This window comes from Lonchura striata, chromosome Z (assembly GCF_050655825.1).
Source record: "Lonchura striata isolate lonStrDom1 chromosome Z, ASM5065582v1, whole genome shotgun sequence".
Taxonomy (NCBI): domain Eukaryota; kingdom Metazoa; phylum Chordata; class Aves; order Passeriformes; family Estrildidae; genus Lonchura; species Lonchura striata.
Window position 1 is genome coordinate 58,158,841 of NC_140740.1, and position 26,813 is coordinate 58,185,653.

At 37.7% G+C, this 26,813-nt stretch overlaps 1 protein-coding gene across 2 annotated transcripts in view; it reads left to right on the forward strand.

Moving 5' to 3' along the window:
- ZSWIM6 (zinc finger SWIM-type containing 6) overlaps positions 1 to 26,813 on the forward strand; it is a 106,992-nt gene that overhangs the window by 66,331 nt on the left and 13,848 nt on the right. Inside the window, exons 3-9 of one of the 2 annotated variants that reach the window (XM_021534355.3) lie at positions 1,297 to 1,445; positions 1,962 to 2,112; positions 17,462 to 17,641; positions 19,175 to 19,351; positions 19,645 to 19,791; positions 22,597 to 22,743; positions 24,927 to 25,187. In XM_021534355.3, the coding sequence (XP_021390030.2) occupies positions 1,297 to 1,445; positions 1,962 to 2,112; positions 17,462 to 17,641; positions 19,175 to 19,351; positions 19,645 to 19,791; positions 22,597 to 22,743; positions 24,927 to 25,187 (1,212 nt within the window). The remainder of the gene's footprint in view (positions 1 to 1,296; positions 1,446 to 1,961; positions 2,113 to 17,461; positions 17,642 to 19,174; positions 19,352 to 19,644; positions 19,792 to 22,596; positions 22,744 to 24,926; positions 25,188 to 26,813) is intronic. The other variant, XM_085566940.1, reaches the window with a different exon arrangement.

Here is a 26,813-nt window from a genome sequence, read left to right on the forward strand (position 1 = left end):
ATGGCAGAGCTGCAGTTGTGAAACAAAGGCTTGAATCAATAGAATCAATGGGTTTTTTCCCCCTATACATCATAGAGTTGTAGCTATTTTGTTTTTTTAAGTTTTCAGAATTTCTGTTAAAAATCCCAGCTTTTTAGAAGTTCATGTAATTTTCCTTCCCTGGCACTATTTTCTTTTTTCTACATAGTTAACATGGACACACATTTCAATGAGAGAGATTGTTGAACATGATTCAATTTCTGTAACATCTTTGCAAAACATAGTAGAGATAGAGGTTATGCAGCTGTGATAAATTCAAAATTAAAATGTAAAGTCAACTTGAGTCTCAGCCATGCTTAAAATAGCTGATATGTGGTATGTTGATATCCAGCCTTGAGCTGAGTCTCACACTCTAGATAAGTACTTTTCATCTTTTTCAGTTTGAAAACCTTTTAAAAAATGTCCAGTGGAGGTGCAGGGTTCTTCAGAAAACTATAGTTTACTAGACGGTGCAAGAACATGTTTTAGTTAAGGTTTTAATTTTTTAAGAGAGGGAACATCACTGGTGTGATCTGCAAAAGCTGCATTATGGCAATCTGTGGCCAAAGCACTGTCGGATGTGAATCTAGTAATTTCATTTGACACTGGGCTAATGCAAGTAGAGTTGCTCTAAATTGACTCTGTGCAGATGACATTGCCTATGTAAAAATGCTTCCTTTGAAAGCAGCATAGTCTTAAGTATCTGTACCTCTTACTTATGATGGAAATGCCTTTAGTGCTCTAAGACTTTGGATATGTTTGGGGATTTTTTTTACTCTTTGTTTAGCTTTGCAGAACCATCACAGCTCAGAGGCACCAAGGTGATGATTCTTCTCATGTTCATCAATAGCAGCGCTCACTAGCAGTCACTTAAACCTGAGCAAGATTGCTGAAGGTACAGGAATTACACAGGTGTTTTGGGGAGAGTGGTTTTAACATCACAGTGGTAGAAATATAATTAAAAGTCTTAATTTTCCTTGTGAAATCATTCTAGTGTAGCTGCTGAGATGGGAGGAAAAACCCTTACCTTGATTCTAATGTTTTGTTAGAGAAGAGAATATTATGTATGTAAATGCCTTTTCATAGGTATAATTTCTAAGAGTTTAAGATTACTGAGAAGAAATTTAAGTTTATTTTAAAGACTGTTTAGATTAAAATCAAGGCATCCAAAACAGGAGAAGACACAAAAAAACCCCTCTGCAGTAGTACTCTCCCCTGGACTCAAGAATCTCTCTTCTTCATATAGAATATAATGATTTCTTTTCTTGCTGTTTGCAGGTGCTCCTGACCCAACAGCAGGTGCTAGCATAGATGATGAAAATTGCTGGCATTTGGATGAGGAACAAGTCCAAGAACAGGTTAAACTCTTCCTTTCCCAGGGTGGATACCATGGATCAGGGAAGCAGCTCAATTTGCTTTTTGCGAAGGTGTGTTGAGTACTCTGAACCTTTTTTCTTTCCCCTGTTCTCCAAGCCAGTCTGTACTTGCAACTTACTCAGAGTTCTAGATTCTGCTGTTCTAAAATAACACAAAGCCTTGGGAATACAATGGCAACTTGACAATGAGTTGTGCAGCAGTGGACTACGATCTGATGTTTCTTGATCGTTGTAAGGATATGAAGTAACACTTCAAGCTTCTACAGCTTTGCTGTTCTCCTCTTCCTTCCTACCCCCAAAATGGTGGAAAACCGTACAGCAGTTTGTATAATACACCTGTGGATTGCTTGTGGAAAAATTCTCTGAAGAATTGCAATTGGATACTGAGCCCAAAATTTTGTTAAAAATTGGGAAGGCAGACTGTTTTTTCTACTTAAAAATTTCCCATCATGCATATAAATTGCATTTCTAACTTAGCAAAAGGGGAATATTTAACACTGCAGCATATTGTCTGTACTGCAATTTCTTTGCTTCTTTCAAGTTTGTATTAAAAGACTCGTTTCCTAGGTGCGAGAGATGCTAAAAATGAGAGATTCAAATGGAGCTCGCATGTTGACGTTGATAACAGAACAGTTCATGGCTGACCCCCGTCTGTCGCTTTGGAGACAACAAGGAACTACAATGACTGACAAGTATAGGCAGCTCTGGGATGAACTGGGTAAATTCACAGACTCATTTAGGTGTTCATATGTATAATAAAGAACAATTACATATTTGGAGTTGAGAAAAACTTCTATTGTGGTTTTAGGCTAAGCAGATTAGAGTTTTCTGCAGTTTTCTTTTATTCAGTTAAGTTTGGGTAAAATCAAATGTCTGACCTACAGCATGAGATTGCATTTGAAGGAGTGAGAACGTGGTGTAAAAAAAGTACAATTCCAACAATTTTTAAGTACTAGAGGATGTGGAAAGAATAAAACAAATAAAACAGCTGAGGTGTACATAAGCCTCTAGTGCTAAGCTGGAAAGGTTGAGGAAGAAACTGATTTACAATTACAGAAGTCAATTACTGAGCAAGAAAGGAGACAAGATACAGAATACTAACAATTAACATTGCTTTACAGAAGACGTTACCTGATACATGACTTCATTGGTCAATTAAAAGAATGACACAGGCTGAAATGGGAAAGGTATATTTGAACTGATGAAATCAGAGGACACTTTCCTGTAAAGTGCTGAGGAACTCACTACAACAGTTTTGAACAACTATTTCAGAAATTTTCAAATTCTATAAAAATTTCATTACAGGATTGTAAAATGGTTTGGGTTGGAAAGGACTTTAGAGACCGCCTAGTTCCAACTTCCCTGCCATGGACAGGTACAATTTTCACAAGACCAGTTTGCTCAGAGCTTCATCCAACCTGGCTTTGAAACACTTCAAGGGATGGGGCATCCACAACTGCTCTGGGCACACGGTTCCAGTGTCTCACCACCCACACATTTCCTAATACTGAATCTAAACTTTCCAGCTTTCACTGTAAAGCCATTCCCCTTTGTATGATCACTACATGCCTTGTAAAAAGGCCCTCTTCAGCCTTCTTGTGGGTCCCCTTTAGGTACTGCAGGGTGCTCTAAGCTCTCCCCAGAGCCTTCCCCAGGCTGAGTAAACCTGAGCTCTCAGCCTTTCCTTGTATGGCCAGTGCTCTGTCCCTCTGGTCGTCTCTCCTTCTCTGGACCTCCTCCAGCAGGACCCTGTCTGTCCTGTGCTGTGACCCCAGAGCTGATGCAGCCCTGCAGGTGGAGTCTCAGCAGAGCAGAGCAGAGGGGCAGAATCCCCTCCTGCCAACACTGCTTTGCATGCAGCCCAGAACACGTTTGGCTCCCTGAGCCCTGAGTGCCAATTGGCTGGGTCATGTCCACCCTCTTACCCACTAGCAACACCAAGTACTTTGCTGCAGGGCTGCTCTAAATCCCTCCCAGCCTCAGCCTATATTGATACAGGGTGTTATCTGGAGGAAAAATCAATACAACTTGAATGTGAATGTCGACAGTATTTCAAGATGGCAGAGTGAGAGGAAAGATAGAAAGTAACCACAAGCATTGCTTTCCTAGATATAAAGTACTGTAACAAACTACTAACTAGTAGATATGCAAGTGTGGGGGAGATTAAAGATAACCTGAATTATTTTAAATAGAGTGGTAAATCTAATTCATTCCTCTGAAAGGTAATTCATGGAGTGCATGAGTGAACGTATTAACATGTCTGTCTTAGCATTCCAAACCTTACTACAGGTGTCTTGGAGGCTTTCCTAAAGCAAGCTGAAGACAGACATGGCCTAAATGGAACTGTGTTGTGTTTCATGGAACTTGGAGTAGAAACCTGTGTTTTCATTCTGGAAAGCCTTTTCAAGTCTAGGCTTAAAGAAGTCTGTTTTGATGTATTCTGATCAATATGGCTGTGCCTGACTTAAATGGCAGAAAACATAAAACCATGTAATAACAAACAAGCAAAAGTTTACAGATGATGTCCTATGAGACATTATGTAAGTAGTGCACTTAATGTAAAGGTCCAAAGTCAAGCTAAATGAAATCAAGTCCAAGTAAGAGTAATATGCTTAATTTAGAAAAGTCTCAAATGCAAAACTTAACTTTTGCACTCGTAGAGGTCAAAAATGGTCATGATTGAATCACATACCAACTGGTGGGATAAGATTGGATATAACCTGTATAGTAAAAATTATGTTCACTCTAGTTGAAGTACTAGGCTAGTAAACTGCTAACTATCTATACTTCTGTGATCAAAATCCTTGATATCGTAGAAGGCAAAGCTCTGTTGGAGTCTAGAAACAAATACAAATTTAACCACCATTTTTACGATCCCTTGTTCTTGACAAATAATAAGTTTTTGCCAAGCAAGGCACATTCCTAGCTGGACCTGTATGGAACAAAATTGTATCCCGTAATACTGAAACCTGGAGGGTCTCATGCTTCATTGCTTCTGTGTGTTGAGGTGGTAGATGGTGGGAGAGGCAAAAATGTGTTTTCCATCTTTCACCTGTAGCAGTCTTGCCATATGCTGTCAATAAACAAAAAAGTTTTTTTAAAATTTTTGAAGTGCCTCCTCTTGTTTCATCAGTCTTCTTTAATATAATTTTCTTGATGTCTGTCTGAACGTAGAGGAGGTGGAATCTGTCTGCAGCATCAAATAACAAATTCTTTTGGATTAATTGAATTTAGTTTACCTCTAATCATATGTCTCTTCTAAAAAGCAGCCTTACCACTACCTGTGCTGCTGTATTTGCAGTCTGAGGCAGATTGTTTCAGTTCTGGACTGCTCTGACACCTTTTAAGAGAATCAAAAGATGTTGATCTTGTACCATGGTTTCAGTTGCAAATACACTTCAGTCACACCAGATGGGCAGTAGGCAAAGGATAGAACTTAACTTGGTTCTTCCATCTCCAGATAGTGTCTGTGATTCTAAACTATTTTGTCTCCCCACCGATAGGGGATCTTGGTTCCTTCCACTGGTGCATAGCAAGTTGCTTCCAAAATGCTGTTAATTGTGTGAATTGCTTTAGATTAACTTCTTCCTGATATGAAGGCCACAAGCTTCTGCAGTGTTTTTGCTAGGATCTTATTTTGCTTGAGTTTCCCTGTTTTTACATTAAACATTGCTTTTTCCATGTGGAACTTGCATCTCAAACAAAAAAAAAAGTGAATGTATAAAAAGTTCAAATAGATTTAAAGGCAGACCAGAGTTAAAATAGCAGAGTGCTGAGGGAAAATCAGGGTGGCCCCAGCAACATATGGTCTGTTCTAGTAGAAGAGGTAACTCAGACACTGAGTTAAAAGGAGTCATACTATGATGTTACAAAGTAATGTTCTCTTGTTATCTTCTAGAGTGTCAGAGAACCAGAATATTAATGGTGGGTGTGTGACACAGGCCTCTGCATATTTAATGGTTTTTATTACCTGTTCAGAGTAATCTGGGAGAGGGATATATATATATATTTCTTTTAAGAAAATCTTTTAGCTGTACTCTCATGTATGTCACAGGTAGGTAGCCATTTGTTGTAGCTAGGAGAATTTTAGTACATATAAAGTAAATAAATACAGACTTTGCATAATAAAGGCTCTCTTGCTTGTCTTGGTATGCTGTCTGCCAACTGCTGGGCATATGGTCACTTCATCAGTTCCATCTTGGCATAGGCTTTTAAGCATACTTAAGTAACTTCAGCTTTGCTCCTTGACTGGGTCATTTGAACCTTTCGTTAGAATTTAAGTGATGCTTCCTTCCTGGCATTGGGTGTTGGCAAGGGTAGTGGAAGGACACACTGAGCTTTGATCATAGTTCTCGTTCAAGTTTGTGGTAAATTGCTGATTTCAGTAAAAGTCAGTTTGGGTTTGAATGAAGGTGTTGATGTAAAAACAACAACAGTGAAACCTTGCACACCTAAAATAAAAATGAAAAAAACCCTAAAAGTCACTGAAACATCCACTCAAGACCCCCAAATGAAATACTTCAAGTGTAAATATGAATCTGGCAATTTTTTAGTACAAAGTCCTAATTTCTTGAGCAGCTCATGATTCAAAAGCATCATGTTAACAAAAAAAGGCCTTCCACATAACTAGGTAGTTGTTTTTTAAAACCTCTAGATAGGGAGTAAGAATATAATTGCCTAGCAGATTTCCCTGTTCTACATCAAGGAATGGGATAAGCTATATGCTGCTTATATATTAGAACCTAGTAGAAAGGTTGCAGGTCTAAGGCTTGCTCAGATACTTCTCAAACTGGGAGAATCTAGATGCAATTTCAGTGATGCGCTGGTGATTACTTCAAACTCACCACAGTAATACGTGACTTCCACTTTGCAGAGTTTAAAGCAGAGTTGGAATTCTTCATGTTGCTGTTTAAATGGTATCCCAATATATAAATTTCACATACTGATCTTTAGGTGTTTGACTCATGGTGGCCATGGTTGAAGAGTTTAGGATGTCATAATGATTATCTGAAGCCCCTTGGTTTGCCTTTGACAATGGAGTATGGAAATGCACAGTAAATACCTGCTGATACCTGTTGAGCTGAGATCTCTGATTTGAGGGAAAGCTTTCTTGTAGTCCAGGGAAAAAAGGAATGGACTGTCTAGTCTTAGTAGATGGGTAAGTCATTAATATTCATCCTTGAAAAATAAAATAGAAGTTGCTTGTTCTCATCAAAAATGAAAAGATTTTCCTAAAAAAAGGGGGGAAATTGACTTTGTACTTCAACCCAGGTATCATGATGGCTGTGAGGCTCTGCTTTGGAATTAAATGTTGAGCTCTGCCAGACACTGGGGAAGAGACTGTTGGCAAATGAGATCTGCAAGTTAATTGGTGTTTTCTGCAGGCTTCTGGCTGTGAAGTGAAATTGGAAGCCTTTTAGCCACATGGATAATACAGGACCTGAATACAAAAGTCACATGTCACCATCAGGGCCCACTGTGAAACAGTAGTCTTCCCACTTGAGCACTGTGCCATTACAGATGATTTAAATATGGGGATTGCATTTAAACTAAAAGCCCCATTTGTCTCTTACTGCAATTTAACAGTCTTCTTAGCAAAAGCTAAGTGACAAATTAAATGAAAAAAGTGTCCACATTTTTAAACCTGTAATGCAAAACAACTTTTTATTGCTTCTCATGTGCTGTGAATGAATCATTGTACTTGTCAACCCTAAACCAGGCCATAATTAGTCCGGCTACTGTTGTCAGAGTAGAGCTGCTCTTGTGAAAGCTTAATAAAGCTGAAACTCTTAAATTTAATCCCAGATGCTTAATCTGATGAAAGCAATCAAGTAGAAGAATTTAAGACAAGTATCTACTACTTGATGGAGTGATGGAGCCCAACACGTTGTCAACGTGTAGATTACAAAATCAGGTTTTTTCTGTGAACTACCATTTTCAATATCTCCATATCCTATTGCTTATCTTCAGGATGAAGAAACTTTGAATATTTTGCATGTTTCAAACAAATATTTCTAGTAGATTTCCTCAATTTTGATATTTAAGAACTCCTAAAGGGGGAAGAGAGTTGAGTTGTTTTTTTTTTTTATAAAGGATTAGTTTCTTGTGAAATAAGAATATGATGGTGTTGTCCTGGAGAGGAGGTTGTGTCCAAAGAGGTCCTTGGTAAGGCAGGGCAGGGAACCGAATTGGTGAATGTGTTTTGGTTTTGCTTCATGCTGATCCAGCTCTCTCTAGGTCATCTTGTTTTATGATGTTGATGAGAACTTAAGTGGTACTCTGTGTTCAGCTGGGTACTTTCCACATTGATTGCATAATCTCTTTACATCAACCACCTATTGGAATCTAAAGTGTTTAAGTGTAGGAACCTTTTATGGTATTGAAATGAGCCTCATTTATGTGATAAAGCTCTTCCCAGTGACATTCTTTCAATCCTTTATGTTATATACTAAATATATACTAGCATAATAAATGGACTATTTCTGTAAAGGAATTTTTGGATGGGTAACATGGCTTTGTTCTTAGTAGGTTCTTAGTAGGTTTTCACTAGTACTTTGCTCTGTTGTATACCACTTTTTAATGTTGGGTCAGGCTGACAGTCTATTTTGATTTCACATTTACTGGTATTTTGACCATTTTCTAGATTAGAATGATAGCGTTTTTTGTTAAAAGTCAAGTACCATTTTACAAGGTCATGTGATACAGAGAAATAGTACAATATATTTCCTGATGGATCATGCCTAGATCTTTATTAGTAACACTTTGCTTCTCCTCTAAAGCTTAATTCTAAATGTTGAGGTTAGGAAAGGAATCATTATAAACTAGCTAAGAGAGATTTAATTATCATTTTGCCATGAGCAAACTAATGATCAAGTGTGAAATAATGTTGGAAATTTTTTTTAAATTTGGAAACCATTCTGAATGTTTTTCCTTGTAAAAATTTATAGGCATCTCCAGAAAACAGCAAGTTAGATTCTTTCAACCTTAACTGAATGAAGCTATTTTCTATCTGTATTTCTGTCTCAGGCATTCCTTCTCTTTGCAGTTAGAGATGAAATGTGTATGAATGGGACATGTCAGCTGTTCTGAACAGATTATCTGTGCTTGGGCTTAGTGCTTAAGTGGAGGGGGGAAAAGGACAAAAGCAGCTATGGTTGTTGGCAGTGTGCCTCTAGAGAAATTCCTTCCTGGTGCCAGATTTAATGATTACTCCAGAGCTGGCATGAAAAAGAATGGATTAAGTTAAGCATTTATTACAGTTTTGGTGCTCTAGTACCATTTTTCTGGGCCTGCATACTTCATGCAATCCCTTTTTAGGGTCAATCACGTAGTAGAGATATTTACTTACCCCCCTGTATTTTATGTTTTTTATAAAATCGTACAGCAAGACTCTTAAGTTTGAAATTTGACTGCCAAGTTTATATGCATATTGTCTTTATATTGTTGAATATCCTCACTTAAAATTGCATCATGTATTGCCTTAAAGCTAAAGAAAGTACCCATGCCCTGCACTTGTAGAAAATAAAGTTAACTTCAGATTTCTAGGCATATATTAGTCAGTTGAACATAGGGCATTTCTGGCCTTGAAATGAAAGCTGTAGGAAGCCCTGTTTGTGAAGGGAGGTTGGATGCACCCTTTCCCTTGGTCTTTCTTTGTGTGACGTTCTAGGTAGAGTGGTATCTTACATGTATTTGTGTCTTAAACTGTATCATATCCAGTCAGCTGTCTTTGCTTAAGTATTGGTTACATTAATATTGTTGAGTCTCAGCTGTCATAGTCTTATGAAACACATGTACCCTCAGGTCCTGCACTTAAGGTGACACCTGTTTTATCACAGAACAAACTGTTGATTTATGTCAGTGTCTTTAAATGATTTCTGTTGTTGGAGGTGCTAAATTAACAGTAGGTCAGAATGAGCATCACAAGACAGTTCTGCTGTTCTAAGACCTGAGTTATGGATGACAAATTGTTGTCATGGCCCTACAGTGTCTTGGTTGATGCTGTCACCTTCATTTCCTCAGTGAATGAAGCCAGGCTGCTGTTCTTCAAAGATGGATTTTGTCCACCTTCTCTGGGGATCATTTCCTTCTTCCTCCATACTGACATTGCCATAATAGTATTTGAAATGAGGGGGTGTGTGAGGCCAGAGTATGACAGTAAAAATGGTTTTTTTTAGGTAATTTCACTGAATATTCTGAGTTAGAAGGGACCCAGAAAGATCATTGAATCCAGCTCATAAGTGAATGGCTCATATGGGGATCAAACCCACACTCTAACCAGCTGAGCTAATCCTGTGGCATTTATCAGATTTTAGAAATAACGGTCACAGTAATTATCTTTAGTATGCAAGCATAGCTTGAGGGGTGTCACACTAAGACACAAAATAATTCATGAACTCACAGATTAAAAAGAGCAAAAGGAAGTAATTTATTTCTGACCTCGCAATATATAGAATTCCAAAAGTGACTGGACTGGAGGATGAACTTGCTACCTCTCCAACCACATTGGTCAAACCTATCAGTCTATCAATTCTCTGTTCTCACAAAGAAGAATACAAACCAATCATTATTTACATGAACAGTAAGAACTCCAGTAAAAATATGTAAACATCATGTATGTATATGTAAAACTTTTAACATATGTAAACATATGTTAAAACTTTTGTTTTACATATGTTTACATATGTAAAAGTTTTACATATACATACATGATGTTTACATATGTAAAACTTTTAAAAGAACTTTAAAACTTTTGAAATAACAAAGCAACGGAGGAGTTTATTTTTAATGCTATAAAGAAAGTTGCATTTTCATTCTGTTTAGTTGGATGGAAAGAACTTCAGATCTTTGTAAGTACCCACATTGAAGCAGTTGTTGGTTTTATTCCTGTGATGTTGAACTGTTTTACTTACAAATGTCCTAAAAACTGTTGTGTATTGAACTGGTGCACAATTCATTGCAGCCCTAACTGTAGAATCATGTCTGCAAAGATTAAGGACAGAATTTTACTCTAAGCCAAGCTGATAATTAGAGTTATTTTTCCCTAGTGTTTTTTTTTTCATACTTCAGTAACATCAGGCTGCCATTCATTTTTCCAATGCCACTTCTAGTGAATACCAGAGCTAGAGATAAGTGTGATAGATTGATTCATGGAGAGGAATTACTGAGTCTTTACTGACTTCTGAGCTTTACCTGTGGTTCAGCCATCTAGCCTTGTGCTATTTTCATTTTATTTTTCTTGAATTAATACTGGAAAAAAAAATCTCAAAAATTGGAAATGAGAAGTGCAAGAATATCAATCCACTTTGGTGTGTCAAATCAAGACAAAGGAAATCCTTTATAGTTTGTATATTACATAGACTAAAATTTTTATAGGGAAGACAGTTCTAAATCCACAAAAGACAGCTGAAAATTGCAATTGGAGCTGGAGAAATTTAGCTAAAAAACTAGAAATAACCTTAGAATTTTGCATTGTGGTAAGTGGTCAGGAAGCTGTCTAGTCAGGTGCTGTGCTTGATTATTGTATTAGAAGTTGTAATTGAAGTATGATGTTTTTGTAAAAACTCATCAGTCAATTTGGACTGGAAGATGAAAGTGACTTGGGAAACAAAAGTGTAGGAAGGAATTCAAACTAGACAATCAAAACGTATTCCTTTGGTCAGTTAAAGTGCATTATTTATGTTTTGTGAGAATAGTTGTGGCATATGTAATTCCCAGTATGCAAGGGAGTGTTTGCAGTTGCTCTGTGCTTTTGGTGGGTTTTTTTTGTTTTGCTTAGTTTTTTGGGGTTTGTTTTTGTTTTTGTTTTGTGTTTTTTTTTTTTTTTTGTGAAGGAGAGGTACTTTTATCTCTCTGCTTTATTAATAGCTTGTTTTGTTAGACAAGCATCTCCACTTCTGCCTCTTCCTTAAAAATTAACTGTGAGAGGAATTAATTCATCTCAAGGATAAATGTATATAGAAGTAGCTTAATGCATTTATATTTACAGTCACATCAATTTTCTGAAAATTCCTGAAGTCTCTGAAGATAGACTACTGAGAGTGTATAGCTGGATAAAGTTATTGGTAAGATATCTGATATATATTTTGGTCAGGAGCATAGTTTTTTCACCATCTAGCTGTAAATATCGACAATTAGTTAAAATTGTGAAGAGTTATGTTAAGATAAAGGAATATTTTTGTACTGTACATGTTAGTATTAGCAGTGTTTTTGCCTTCAGTTGTTTGATTGTAAACAAATGATTAAATAGTTCTTTAAATATGAGGAAGGTTAATCAGTGAGGTTCATTTGCAGCTTCTTTATACTTTTCTTTAGCTTTGTACACCAATAGCCCCTGTCTTACTACAGTGGTTAGGTTATAGAGTACTACAGATACATACAGGGGTATCTAATGAACATGTGAATTATCCTTAATGTTCTCTTGGGGAGATGGTAGTCCATTGACACACTGTAAACTGCACCTTTCAAGCGAATTCCTGTTCTTTGAAAACCTTTGGTCAAATGGCAGTGTGTCTGCAAAGATACAGGAATTTTTTAAAGCATTCTTTAAAGGTCATAACCCAGAACAACAGGCTCATGTAAAATGTCAGAAGTGTGTGGTTGGGTTTCTTATTCCATTGTGTTAAAAGCTGAAAACATAGAAGGAGAAAGCAGAAGTTTGTAGCTACTTGACACAGAAATCAGACCATGTGGTTACTGATTGCTTAGAATAGAATCTCCAGATATAAATTCCTGTTTATGCCAAATGCACATGTGCCTTTAACCCTTCTAGCAGCAGCAGGCATCAAGAAAGACAAACTTAAGAAATTAGGCATTTTATTTTGTCTGTTTTACATTTCCTGTCTCTGAAATGTATACTTGGAGGTTAGCCTGCAGAAGGACAGTGATTCCCTCGTGCCATCAGTGCTGCAGGTAATCTGTTGTGTTAATCAGCCAGCTAGCGTGAAATGCAAGGGGAGTGATTATGCTATCATACACAATACAATCAGCGTGAAGCACTTGTCAAAACCAATACATCAAAGTTTAATTCAGTAATAGAATGAATTACTGCAAAATGAAATGCTCTGTTCTCCAAGAAACACAACACCCAAAGAAAGCCTTTTTTTTTTCTGAAGGCTAAACATCGAAACCAGAATGCATTAAGGAATTTTTGTGAATAAAATTACAAGTTGTGTGCAACTGAGTGCTGAGAGTAGTTTTTCTTGATGTTCTAATTGAAGAGGGAAACAGTCCTGAAGCACTTTGCCTATCTTTATTGTTCTATAAAAGCAATTGCTTAATTGGAGCAGTCTCCAGTGGGACTTGGGATTATGCTTTGTTCTGGTGGAGATCTCTCCATGCCTGGAGAAGGGTAGTGGCTTTGCCAGTTATTCTGAAGGCACTTGTCCTTCTCATTCAGAAGCAATAAACACCACACAGTACCTTCTTTGAAGTTTTCAAGTGGCTGTCCCACTGAAAGTGAGTATGTTTAAAATATAGATGTAAACCACTTTAAACTCCTTTGCTGACACTTGTACTTCAAAACTTTCAAAGGTTCTGTCTGCCAGTATTGTTTTTCTTCTGGCACTTTCAATGCTGGAAGATCATGCTTTTGTAATAGAATTGATTAGTCTCGAGTGGAGCACAGTGGCAAGTGTGCATCAGGTGCTGAAGCTGTCTTGTCTCTCGGCAGAGGAAACGATCTTGATTACCTGGCTCCTTTTTCTTTGAAATGGTCAAATACTACTCCTGTAGCTTATTTTTTAAGCTGAAGTTGTGCATTAATGGAAAGGGCAAAGAAATGTTACAGCACCTCTTTCTTGAATATTTTAATTTTGAAAATGCACTGTTTGATCTAAAGTTTATGAAATGTATAATTCCAAAGCAAAGGCCAAGTTTTACCAATTGATTACGCAGATGTTGTGAGTGAGGAAATGCTGACCCAAGCTCAGCTGTACAGCAGCCCTGGTGAAGATAGCATGGTGTTTTTAGGAGAAGCAGAGTGTAATCCAACAGATGAGCAGAACTGTATGCTGGGTCCTTGGTAATGATCGGTGTCCTAGGACCCCCCCCAATATTGTTTCCATCACCACCTTCCTGCTTACTGGGGCAAGAGTAAAATATGGGGTTTATGAACAGTAAGTGATGCTCAATCTCTTGGGAGAGTCTATACACATCCCTCGCACTTCCTTTAGCTTCATGGATACGTGTGTACAGAGGACGTGTAGTGATCCTGCTGTTCTGTACTACATCTACTTTTACAGTGACTTAATGCTCTTAATGTTTTTCAGTTTATCTATTTAAATCCTGATCAATGTAAATACATGCTGTCCCATAAATTCAAAGGTATGGATTTATCCAGAGAAACCTAAAAGTACTGATACTGCCTTGTATGTAGAAGAAAGGCCTGCATGTAAATTTTCCTCTTTTTTTTTTTTGGTTTTTTTTTTTTTTTTTTTTTTTTTTTTTTGGTGGTGTGATGAACACTATAGGTGAACGGTAATTATGCGTTTTCAAAAGGAGTTCTTTCTGAACCAAAGGTCTGTTTTGGCAAAGCTGCCTTTTTTCAGGTGAGGAGATCAGTGTTAAATCAAAATAGGCAATTCCTCACTGCAATGTGACAGTTGTAATACCCTTTCCCATGTGAAATTAGTATCAAATTGCAGTTGCAACATGTAATATTTTCCAGATATTTTCTGGGGAAAACTTCCTGTATATTGAATTGTGATTTTTCTAGCACTGTACTGTGAGGAGTTTTGTACTGGAAAAACATGGGTTTGAGTCCAGGAATTTAAAGAAGAACTTCAGTTGTGTTCTAGTACAATGCATTTTTGGGCTGGGGGGAAGATGTGTCAGTCTGCTGAGAACAAGAGTGGAAAAAAATATGGGGAAAAGGAGATAGGAGTGAGAGAGAGATATGTTAGAGAAAAGCCGTCTGTTAACACAATTACTTTCTCTGGGGTTTTGGTGTCTCTTTTTAAAAAATTATTTTTAATGAGAATTTTGTTCATATTGTTGTTTGCATTGATGACATCATTAAGTGTAATCAAACATGTAAACTTAAGAATGGTAGGAATGTATTTTGGAATGTGTTCCAGTTTCTTTGGAGCATGAGCTGTTGCCAAAAGCAGTTTTTAGGCTGAAGTCACTGGAAATTGATTCTGATACCTTTCTTGCGAATTATGAGTACCTGTCCTTCATTTTTCCTGTAGGCCTTTTCTATAATAAAGGGTAAACATGATCAGCAGTTTCTCCAAATGGGAGCCATGAGGTAGAAATAGAAACTCTCTTGTTTGAGACTAGGGTATGTCTTGAGGTTGTGGTTGACATTTAAGGACTAGTTTGAGAGGGCTTCCACTGAGCAGATCAGAGTCAAATGAGAATATCCTCCAGGCTCCTGGCACCTGACACGTGATAAAGTCTGGGCACAAGTGAACATTTTCCTCAGACTTTTCAGCGCGAGAAGCAGACCAGGAATTGGTGAATGGAGAAAGCCAAAATGGAGCACATGTCAGGGGAGGGGGAAGGTGTTTAGGGAGCAGAAGTAGGAAGAGATATGAACAGAGGTAAATGCATGGGGCAGGGACGGAGAGAGGGGAGAAGGAAAAAATTACAGTCAAACAAACCTTACTAAAGCCCAAATTAAGCAAAAATACCTAGAGTGTGGGTCATTTGCCTTATGCATTCTTCTTCCAGATGGTAGGCTTTATAGCTCTCTAGGAGTTCTTTCTGTTCCCTTTTTTTCCTTTGGTGGAGGAGTTTTGTCTCACACTCCTCTTCTTGCAGGGAATCAACAGCCATCAGAGCTGTTTGAGACCTCAGATGTTGCATGCAGCTTTCTCTGAAGTCATAGGGAGCTGGGTGCAGTTGTGGGTTCTATTGAAATTTTTAGTGGATTGTGAGGAGGTTATTGGAAATAGACTCATTCTTTACATGAAAATTGCCTGAGTTTCAGAGACAGTGTCTGCTAACAATGTAATTAACCTTGACATAGTTTCCTACATGAAACTACAGATGTCTGTAAAGAATTTTAGTACTTTGGGTTATCTTGCCCTCTTCTGCTTTTTAGATGTACCACATGGCTAGTGGAGCTTCCTTAGGAGGCTGGTGAATTGTCTTGCCTGTAGTGGTGTTTCTCAGATGTACAGAAAAAGAAAAGGCCACTTATGCTGTAGGGGTACGGTGTAGTACAGTAGTGTGTGTTCTGCCTTGATGGATGTTTGAAATACTTACTGAGTGGGTTTAAGATATTAGAGTTTGCTTTTGCATCAGTCTGACTACACTGGGAATCTAGTTACAAAGTGTTGCAATGGTGGGTTGTTGGGGGTTTTGATTTTGTTGGGTTTTTTGTTTGTTTGTTTGTTTTGGGTTTTTGTTTCTTGGTTGGTTATTCTTTGGTGGTGGTTTTTTGTTGTTGCTGAGTTTTGGTTTGGGTTTTTTTTGTTTTGTTTTGCTTGGGGTTTTTTGTTAGATGCTGAGAGGTACAGTGTAATGCCTTCAAGTGATACTTGATTTTGAAAATAAATAAGCAAGCCTACAACTGTTCTTGAAGGCTTTCCGATGTGCTGCATCTTGTGTTTTGTCTTGCAGATTGCAAGAAATTGAGTCATTCTGTCTTGGGCAGTACTGAATCATTGATGCTTAATAATAAGAACCAGTTGTAGTTTGACTACTTTGGGAGAGCAAGTGGGTCAAAAGAAAATAATATGTTAAAATAAGAAAACAAGTTTTTAAAAGTGGTGTTGGCCTTATTCACCCCCATGGCAAGTTTCAGACACTTCCTGAACCCAGAAAAATTGCTGTACTCTAATCTACTGTGCAGTAATAAACTGCAGTAGTTTAGTGTCTCTCTGGTGGTTTGAAGAGTAACATACTGTGTTTTGTTTTGGTTATCAGATTTTTTTAATATTGCTTCCCCTGACATGTTAGTGTTGAGTAGTCGGAGACTTAAACTTAAGAATCATGTGTTTCCACTGGGTTCTGTGCTGTGGCCTACCTGACTTTAGGAATGAATGTGATGCGGTGCCCTGTGCACTGGTATCAATTTTGCATTTTTAGCTAGCAAAAGAATTGCCGAATGGGAGACATTTATTATCCTAGAAGAACCAGCTGCATTTTTATTCTTTGGGTTTTTTTTCCAGCCTGTCACAGACATTGTATAGTCTACACGTATTCTCATGAACTCTTCTAGTGTATAAGGCACATCCTTAATGAGCAAATAAGCTGTTGCTAAACTGTACTTTCAGATGTCTTTGTGCTTCTGTCATGCTTCTGGTGAAGGGACAGTTGATTTAGAGAAAAATCTTTCCATTTGAAAATTGCTTCTAGATACCCTGATGCATTTATTCCTGCTGTGCTAGATACAGTCTGAGGGAGCAGTTTCCGAAGTGGTGGTATGTTATATGTCAGCACAAATTAGCCTTCCCTTGGAACTGCCTAAACAGAAAATATAAAACAAATTTTCTAGAGTAGCCAAATTACTGAAGTAATTGCCATAAAAATGTCTTATTCCTATCACACTGCACAAAGCTAGTGTGTACTGCTTATCTGAAACCCAGATGTGTTTGGGAATGAGTTACATGAGTACTTCTGATGGGTTCTGAGTGTGAAAGTGTATGTTTACAAGGTGCTTGCCTTACTAGTGTGAGTCTTTTTTTCCTGTAATGTGAAGTTGAAAGATACATAATTCTCATTTATATAAAACAACATTCACTTCTGATACAGGAATTATAAGAAAAACTTGGTTAATGTAACTTCTGTAACTTTATGTGAATTCTTTTTTGCCTTTGGCTGATGTTCCTGCCTGATAAGCCATACACTGGGAACTCTGGATTTCTAATACAAAAGACCTACTAATGCCTTTTAATTGACAAGGCTGGCTTGGTACCATCTTTCAGCTGCTTCAGATTGGCCATGCCAGCCCAAGTGCCTGTATCAGGAACTCAGTTTGTGTGGTGTTAAGCGTAGCTGGGAAGCAAGAAGTGTAGCCTTTCAGTGGAGAAAAAGTATATGCTGTAGAAGTTTGCAATTAGTCATTGGCTGCTGCATTTTTAATAGAAAACATAATTTAGCAATTTTTTTAAAATCAGGTGCTCTGTGGATGTGTATAGTCTTAAATCCCCACTGCAAGTTGGAGCAGAAGTCCAGTTGGCTAAAACAGCTGAAAAAATGGAGCAGTGTGGATGTTTGTCCCTGGGAAGATGGAAACCATGGAAACGAGCTGCCCAATTTAACCAATGCTTTGCCTCAGGGTGCAAATGCTAACCAAGGTGAGCCTAAACGTGTGCACTGACTGCAATATATAATACAACTTATTTCTTACACACTCTAGCCTTGCAGAATTCAGCACTCTTATCTGGGACAAGTTACTTTTTTGTTGAGAACTGACCAGGGAAAATCAGTTGTACTAATGCTGTCTTTGCAGAAGAACAAATAGGTGATTTTTTGTAGGGCTGTAACACTTTCACAGCAATTATTTGTGTTTTATTAGGTCTTCTAACTCTTCACTTGGTGCTTCTAAATATTGTTGCACGAAAATTGGATGTCCTTGTATGTGTAAAAGCTCGTTGTTTTTTGCTTGACTATAGTATTCCTTCTGTTATTGGGGTTTTTATTTTGTTTGCAGTTACAAAGCCTTGATGGCTGTTTAAAGAGGGATCTTTTTAAACTACATGAAACTTGCATGTGAGACACTGAAGCGTCTGTCTGTAGGATGTGCTCTGTATGTGCCGTCTGCAATACTAGGTGTGTGGACCATGCAGCTGCGATGCTGCTGCCTTGGAGGAAGTGTCTTTATATTCAATATCTTGCTTTCTAATCTAAAATGTGATTTTCAAACCTAACAGAAGCTTTGTACAATCTTCATCAAAGATGACTGCTAATAACTAGGCAAAGTGCACAGTGTTTTTGCAGGTAAAACTGCTCATAATCCTCAAACCATCAATAATAATACATTTTTACAGCATACAACTGCAATAAAGTTAAAAGTAAATTTCTTGGTAGGTGTTAGATCTGCACTTAGTTGGGTTTATTGTTGTTTCTTTTTCTTGGAAGATCACCTGTGAAGGAAAAAACTTGATTCATTATTAAATTTCACAGCTAGCCAGGAAGATAAGTTCTTTCAGCACTTATTGAGGCATTTTGCTTCCTCATCATGTTCAGACCAACCTGGACATGCTGTTGATAACTCTAACATGGCTTCTGAGCATTGATAGATGCAGTGCCATGTCGCTAGAGAAATTTTGCCATAAGAAGATGTCCAGTGAGGATTATGTCAGCCCCATGGCTTCAGGACCTCACTTTATTAATAGTATTTATTTATGTTCATGACTAACAAAGTTAACAAGTGCTTAAAGTTAGTGTCACTTCTGAGAAAGAAGAACTACAAATTTTTTAAGCAATTTATCTCTCCTTTATTCTGACAATTGTGGATCTGAGGAGAGACACTGGGGATGCTTGAATGCATCTTTATGTTTTTGAAACATAATATGAAACAAATACTTTCTAGTTTGTACTTGCTGTTGAAAGTCCTTCATCTCTAGGAATTCTCTGTGCACAGTCCTGTCTAGCATCAGCTGTGCTGCTCTCTGAATGCAGGATGAATGGCACACACGTCATCTGGGCTCTTGGATAGTAATAGGATGCGAAATGTCATCTGTGAGATGCTTGATGGAGAGAGGGCAAGGCAGACTGCCATTGGCTGGGGGTTGTGAATAGGCAGAAGATAGGAATACTGTGAATGACTGATTCATGTATGAATGAGTAAAAGCTGATGCAGCTTTCTAAACCTGTGAAAATGACAGATTCATCGAACAGGCCACATCGGACAGTGTTTACTCGAGCCATTGAGGCATGCGATCTGCACTGGCAGGACAGCCACTTACAGCACATTATCAGCAGTGACCTATACACCAACTACTGTTACCATGACGACACTGAAAACTTGCTCTTTGACTCTCAGGGGTGGCCCCTCTGGCATGGTAAGTGGCTAAACCGCAAAGATGTTTCTGTGGCTTGGTGCTTTGTTCATTTTCTATGGCATTATTTTGAGGGGGGAGGTAGTGGGGAGATGGGTGAAAAGCCTGGCAAAAAGAACAGAGGTTCCCTTGAAATGTTGGCTCAGAAGTAGTCCTTTAAGTATCTCTTGCATAGTTTTAAAAACAAAACAAAACAGAAAAAATTGAAACAAAAAAGCCCTTTTGAGTAACCTAGCAAAACAGGCCATTGCATTTATGGAGGCGTTGCTATTCTTCAATTACTTTTTCTGTTTTAGAACATGTTCCTACTGCCTGCGCAAGGGTGGATGCATTACGATCTCATGGATACCCACGAGAAGCACTGAGGCTAGCAATAGCTATTGTTAATACACTAAGGAGGCAGCAGCAGAAACAGCTGGAAATGTTTCGGACTCAGAAGAAAGGTAAATGTGGGAAGAGGAGGGCAAAGGGCATGCAAGTTGACAGTAACACCAGGAAGTTTGCATGAGGAAACTGGTTTTGAAACTAAAATGAAAGGGATGGCTTTTAACTCTTCAGTCTGGGTAGTGGTCATGTCACATTTTGGATGTTGGAGGTTTTCTGAAAACTGTGTTGTGAGCTGTGCAGGGTTCTTACAGGCCTTCTCCAATATATATGGCATGATAGGGTCTTTATTCCAGTCAGAGGTTTTGGTTGCACAATGAAAATAGTCACCCTGTTTACAGGGTGACTTTGCATTTGGCATGTCTGGTGTTTAATTTTTCTTTCTCTGATCTATAATTTTGCTGAACTTTATATTCTGAAGTGTAAGTCTAGAGGGTACAATGAGGCAAAGTCTGAACTACAAAAATCATCAAATTTGGCAGTGTGTTACAAGGGAATCTCTTACAACGCTTAAAATTTTAAAGTTCTCTATAGAGAGGGGATTGAGTTTTTGTGTGGGTTTTTTTTCATTGTTTTATTGACTGTTTTTTTTGTTTTGTTTTGTTTGGGTTTTTTAATGCAGTTTTTATAAAATATTTGTGGTATTTTACTGAGCACTACTATTGTTTTTTTTTGAAGGGGTGTTCTCCTTCAGATACATTTTCTTTGGCACATCCTTGCAACCCAGAATGATTCTGCTTTGTACCTTTGTAATTTGAAGAGGCAGTGGAAGAAGGGGGTAGCTTTGTGGTAGAAGAGTATATATGGAAAAACTGGAATTACTTTCTCATCTGCTACACTAGTCTTTTCATTCAAGTTTTATATTAGCTCTTCTCTGTTACTCTAAACTGTGACTATCCTCATGCATTGTAGTCAAAACTACCAGTGTGAAATCCTGTGTAAGTTTTTCAAGTGTGTGTTCAGATGTTTTCCCAGAAATGAGCATTTAGAAGATACACACCTAGCTGAAAAAAAATTTAGCTGCAGTTCCTATGTACCTCTGTATCTTTTTCACAAAGAAAAATGGAGTAAGATTTTCTAAATGGTTTTTTTGTTAAGAAGGGAGGTGCCTGTGACAGTGTGTGTGTGTTTGTACCATTGGCAGGTGTGAGGAATCTGTTGCAAGTGTGCTGGTTGTAATAGTGCTCTTTTTCATTACCAGTTGCTAGAGCAGCATGTAGAGCATTGAGCAATTCTGTTAAATTCCTTTCCTTGTGAGCAAGTTCTGTAGCTATCACCTAATATTCTATTATCGTTTTTAAAAAGTGCATGAAATGTGATAATGTGATCCATCCTGCCCTGAAACAAAGTAGTTTGTTGTTTCTGTGTTGTCACTCACTGCTTTTTTTATTTTTTAATTTCATGGGGAATATTTAAAACACTCTTTTAATACCATAAAGTGTGCTGGTCTCTATAACCAGAGGCAAACTGCAGCTACAGCCCAGCTCTAGGCTTTTTGTTCAGCAAACACCCCATGCTTCTGCTTAGCTTTTATTCATGTGGCTGATCTGATCCATGGAGCCCCTTGTGTGATTTTAAGTTAAATGTCTCTGACAAGACTATTGAAGCCTTTGGTTGGCATGACACAAGAGAAGATCACAAGTAGGCACAACAGAATAAACAGAACAAAGTGAATCAGTAAGAAGTCACCCTGATGTATTTACTATTTGTTAGGTAAAGGGATAATTTACTTGGGTTTTTTCATATTACATACCAGTGGATTCTTTAAAAAAAACTCTACCATCCTGACAGTGTGTCTGTGTTTCATTTTGTAGCCCCACACATTTAAATAGGAGAAAGCAGGACTTAAAAGTTTAATGCATATGGTTACTCAGATATATGATGCTTTGTGAACAAGAGAGAGTGAAGGGAGGTACAAGTTACTGTGTGACAGGCAGAGAAGCAGAGCAGCTATAATGGCTTGTATACAGTTTTTAGAGGGTAGTCAATAATGCTCTCAAATGATCTCTCATTATTTACTTGTGTTTGTATGTCTGGGAGGAAAAAAGCTGAGAGTGTCAAGGGGAGTTGTTGCCATAGGACATGGATTTGGGGAATAGCAAATACCTGTTACCACAATCACACTTCCTCCAATTCATTGCTCTTAACATTTTTGCTTTGTTCTAACCAAGTAATGGATAAGGGCTACAGAAAAATATTGATGAAGATATTTCTGGACTAAAATTACCAAATCTTAAAATTACCAAAAATACACTTGATCCTATAAAAGATAATTTTTTTCTTGTATACCTCATTTAAACAGATGTTGGGGTTTTTTTTAAGTAACTGTCATCCTGAGTTAAGTGCAGACAAAGAAAAAGAGAGGTTCTATATGAGCTCATAATTTATGAAATTGGAACATATTTTAGAATATGCTAATTTATTTCAGTTCCGTCAGATTAACTTAAAAATGTAAAAAGGGTACTGTGTCTTTTTGAATGAGCAAATTGTTGTAAATATTTTAACAAAAAAGTTCTTGTTGTAATTCTTCAAGCAGACATTTTCAGAAGAGTTCTAGTAATATCAAGGAAGAGATTTCAGAAGACATTGCCATTGAAATTTTTGATGCATAATAAACTTTGCTAGTGCCCAAAAAGTCTGGCTTCCATTCTTTCTCTTTTCTTATTCCCCATTTACATATTCACCAAGGGCAGTGAATTCACCCTGAAAGATATTATTTTCTCTTTCTATGCAGAAACTACTGGAAATGCTTTGAATTCTGCAGAAAGGGCATTTTAAGCAGTTTAACTTGTGTAATTGTTTTGATGGGCTTACAAGAGCTTTCTTTCCCTCTTTCCCTCCTCTGTGTGTGTTTCTTGCCACAGAACTTCTCCACAGGGGAGTAACCTCAGTAACAAATCTTGAAGGCTGGGTGGGACACCCTTTGGACCCCATTGGCACCCTTTTTGGTAGCCTGATGGAAGCCTGCAGGGTGGACGATGACAGCTTCCATGGATTCTCCGATTTCACGGGTAAGACCAAGAAAATGCAGCAGTCTGGTACATGTCTTCATTTACTGGAGGTATTTTTCTGTCTTCCCTTTTTTTATCAGTTTCAAAGTCACTATTTATATAGCATAAGAACTTACATTTGCATGCCTTAGGAAAGCACAAGGGGGAAAAAACGTATAAACTAAGAAAGCATTAAAAGTTACCAGTTAAGTCATTCTTGAAAATTCCATATTTCATGTTTGAAATAAAACATAATATGACTTTATAGCAGCAGTCTTCTCCACATACATTGCACTGTCCTCATTCTGAGAAATTGCAGGAAATCACAGGATCACAGAGTTGTTAAGTTTGGAAGGCACCTCTGGGGATCATCTGGTCCACTTAGTCTGCTTGTAGCAGAGTCACCTAGAGCAGCACATTGCTCTGGTCTGTGTCCATTTGGGTTTTGAACAACTTCAAGTATGAAGACTATACAACCTTCCAGGGCAACCTCCTGCTGTGTTCAACCACCCTCATAGTTAAAACGTGTTTTCTTATGCTCAGATGGAATTTCCTGTATTTCAGTTTGTGCCCATTGCCTCTTGTCCTGTCACAGGATACCACTGAGAAGAGTCTGGCACTGTCTTCTTTACATTCTCCCATCAGATATTTATACATTTTGGTAAGATCCTCCTGAGCCTTCTCTTTTCCAGGCTAAATAATCCCACCTCTCTCACTCTTATTATATGAGTGACTCTGCAGTCCGTTAATCACCTTTGTGTTCCCACACTGGATGTCCTACAGCATGCCCATATGCTGGGGAGCCCACAGCTGGACACAGCACTCCAGATGTGGGCTCACTAATGCTGAGCAGATGGGCAAGATCACCTACCTCAGCCTGCTGGGAACACTCCTAAAGACAGCCCTGGATGTTATTGGATTGCTTAGCTACAGTGTTCATAATACTCCAAAACAATGACAAAACTTTTGAAATTAGAAACATACATAGTCTGTAAGTGGTAGGAGTTGGAAAATAGTGTTGCTATATCAATACATTATTTAGGATAGGGATAGGATATGTACAGCCATTTCAATTTCAGTATTTGCTCCCATGGATTTTAATTGATTAATTCCTTAGTCTCTTTCTACCTTTGGGGTAACTTCTTAACACAACTAGTGTGGACAGAAACTGGATTCATTACTTTACCTGAAGCTTTTTTATATACACATCCATAATCTTCTTGGGACTTTGCCTCAAAAATCCTTTTATGCAATTAGATTTTCTTCAATTAATCTCTACTGTCTTACCCACCAGTTCTGGAAAATCTTTCAATTAAAAAATTTGGAAATCAGATTCTCTGCTGTTACTGAAAAACCAAAACAACCCCATGAAATAAAAATATTGTGTGCTGAAAAGTAACTTCCTTTTGTACACACACATGCAGTCTTCCAAGTACATTCAGCCTTTCCATTTTTGCAGTTGCCCATCTCCTTATATCTGACAACTACAACTTTTTGTTCCCAAATTAGACTGTAAAATGCTACAAGCTGAAATAGCATTTTGTCATATATTGCGTCTGTGAAGTGCCAAATGAATTGATAGCAGTCTTTAAAAAAGTTTATGGCTTGGCCTGTGTGGGATTTCCTTGTAATTTTTACAAAAAATAGGACTTCTAATGTTTACAATATGCATTTTTATCATAAGCACAAGTGTAACAAATTAAAAGCTTGAAAAGAGTACTAGCAAACAGAGCATTTATTAAAGGTGAGGAGTTCCCGGTCCTGGTGTATTTGCACAATTCTAATAACTTCAACCGACATCTACATAGGTGTAAAAGCACTCTTCCCTTCCTCTTGCATATCAGGGCTTTAAGGAAATACAGAAATGGGTAGGGAAAGAAATTGGAATGTATCTTGCAGTTTTAGCCTCATTAGCACAAAGCTGGAGGAGCTGCCTTTTTAAAATTTTGTGGTTTAAAAATGGAAACCTTTATTTTTACTTGAGTTGTTTATTTAAAACAAAATTATTTTTGTGTATTTCTGCTATATGGAATCAGATTACATATTTCAGATTGGAGTGTTGTATTTTGAGACTAGCTAATAATTTAAATAATTCTGAAATAGTAATACTAGAGGTGGAAGCTTTTGTATATGTGGCATTGAAGGCAGATTATGGGTTAAAGTGGTTTGCTGATGTGTTTTCCTTTCTGTGTCACCCCTTACAGAGAATCTGGGGCAATGCAAATCTCTGGAGTACCAGCACCTGCCAGCACACAAATTCCTAGAAGAAGGGGAATCTTACTTAACTCTGGCTGTGGAAGTAGCATTGATAGGGCTGGGACAGCAGCGAATAATGCCAGATGGCTTGTATGCACAAGAGAAGGTTTGTCGAAATGAGGAGCAGCTCATTTCTAAGCTACAAGAAATTGAATTGGATGATACTCTGGTGAAGATTTTTCGAAAACAAGCAGTCTTCCTATTAGAAGGTAGCTGAATATAAATGCTAACTGCTTCTCTAAATTGTCTCCACTGACACAAGTACACAGAACTAGTGTTCCTGTAGAAACTGCCTTACATTCTTCATGGTTTTTTTGCTTAGAATTCCATGAAAGTTTTTATCAAATCTCGTACGAAAATTGCCATACTTCAGATACCATGTGACTGCAGATAAGGTATATACTGACCTTTTATTTTAATTTTGAATACACTTTGTTCTTTACATTTGTTGCATGTCACAATCTCAAAAACCTGATTATACACTCTGGGCTAACTATTATATAATACAGACATCAGTTACCAACAGTTTCCAGATACCAAAATTCTAAGTATTCCTTGTATTCTGTTGAAGGAACTATACTGGCAGCTTTATAAATATATGAAGATTTTGACCACTGTGCCAAAGTGAAGAGCTCAGAAAATTCACATATAATTGCTGAGACAAAAATGCAACATTTTATTTGTGAAAATATAGATGATTACTTGCCCTTGAAGTTTTATGTCATAGATGGAAATTAAAGTATTTGGCCAAGTATTGTGGCTTCAGGTCTGGTCTTGTGCCTAAGTTATGAACATGACACACAATTTGTGTTTTGGAATTAGGCAGTGTTGAAATAACTTCTGTATATGAACATGCATACTTTTGCCTTAACTTTGAAAAAGGCTTGACATGTAGCACATAAGCATCATATTTAGAGAGTGATGTCATGGGTTCCAAGGTTGTCTTTCTGGTTTTTTTCTTTTTGAATGGAAGCTGGGGAAAAAATTAGCCAAAGGCATAATCCAGATTTTTGAAAGCTGGGTGGGACACCCAGGTTTCGAGTGCATGCACATGGCTTGAAGGCGTGTGTGGTACTGCCCTAGGTAAGTTGAGAGATGGTTGCATGACAGTCAGGTTTTACTCTATTTTTGTGACACATTAGTCTTTAAAAAAACTTTGTCTTTTATGGAAGAGGTACAGTATGTTGCTTAAGGTTCCCAGCTTTAAGTCACTGTTTTTGCCTAGATTTGAAACTGCAAAGAAGCTGCAACACAGGGAAAGTTTCCATCATGGTGTGTCTGTACAGCTGCTTTATGGCCTTTTAACAAGAAAAACTACTGTCTTGATCTAGCTATTAGTATACAGGATTCCTCTGCAGTATAAAATCAGTTTGCCACATCTGTTTACTGGTAAGGATGCTTTATGAGGAAAAGGCAGGATTTTTCTGACATACTCTCCAATAATTCAGTTTACTACTATGATCACTGAATATTTTCTTAGAGTAGTAAAGAATTGATCATAGCAGGAACTCTGCAAATAGAGCTGCTTAAAAAATTGCTGTTTTGAGCAATGTGCAGCAGTTGTTTTGCATTAGTATGTGATGAGAAAGCTGGCTTTCCTGCAGTAGTTGCAGTTTACTCCATGTTTGCAGAAACTGTTAGTTTACATGGAGGGAAAGGTGCTGATTATACCAACTGTGAGTTTTTAGTTGAAATTCGGTAGATACAATAAAGAAGACTTAATCCAATATTAAGCTAATTTCTCTGCTATTAATGCAGATTAATGCATGCTGTGTGTACCTGCCATTTGAGTATGTGGGAAAGTAGAACATAAAACTGTTTTGCAATAACTGTTA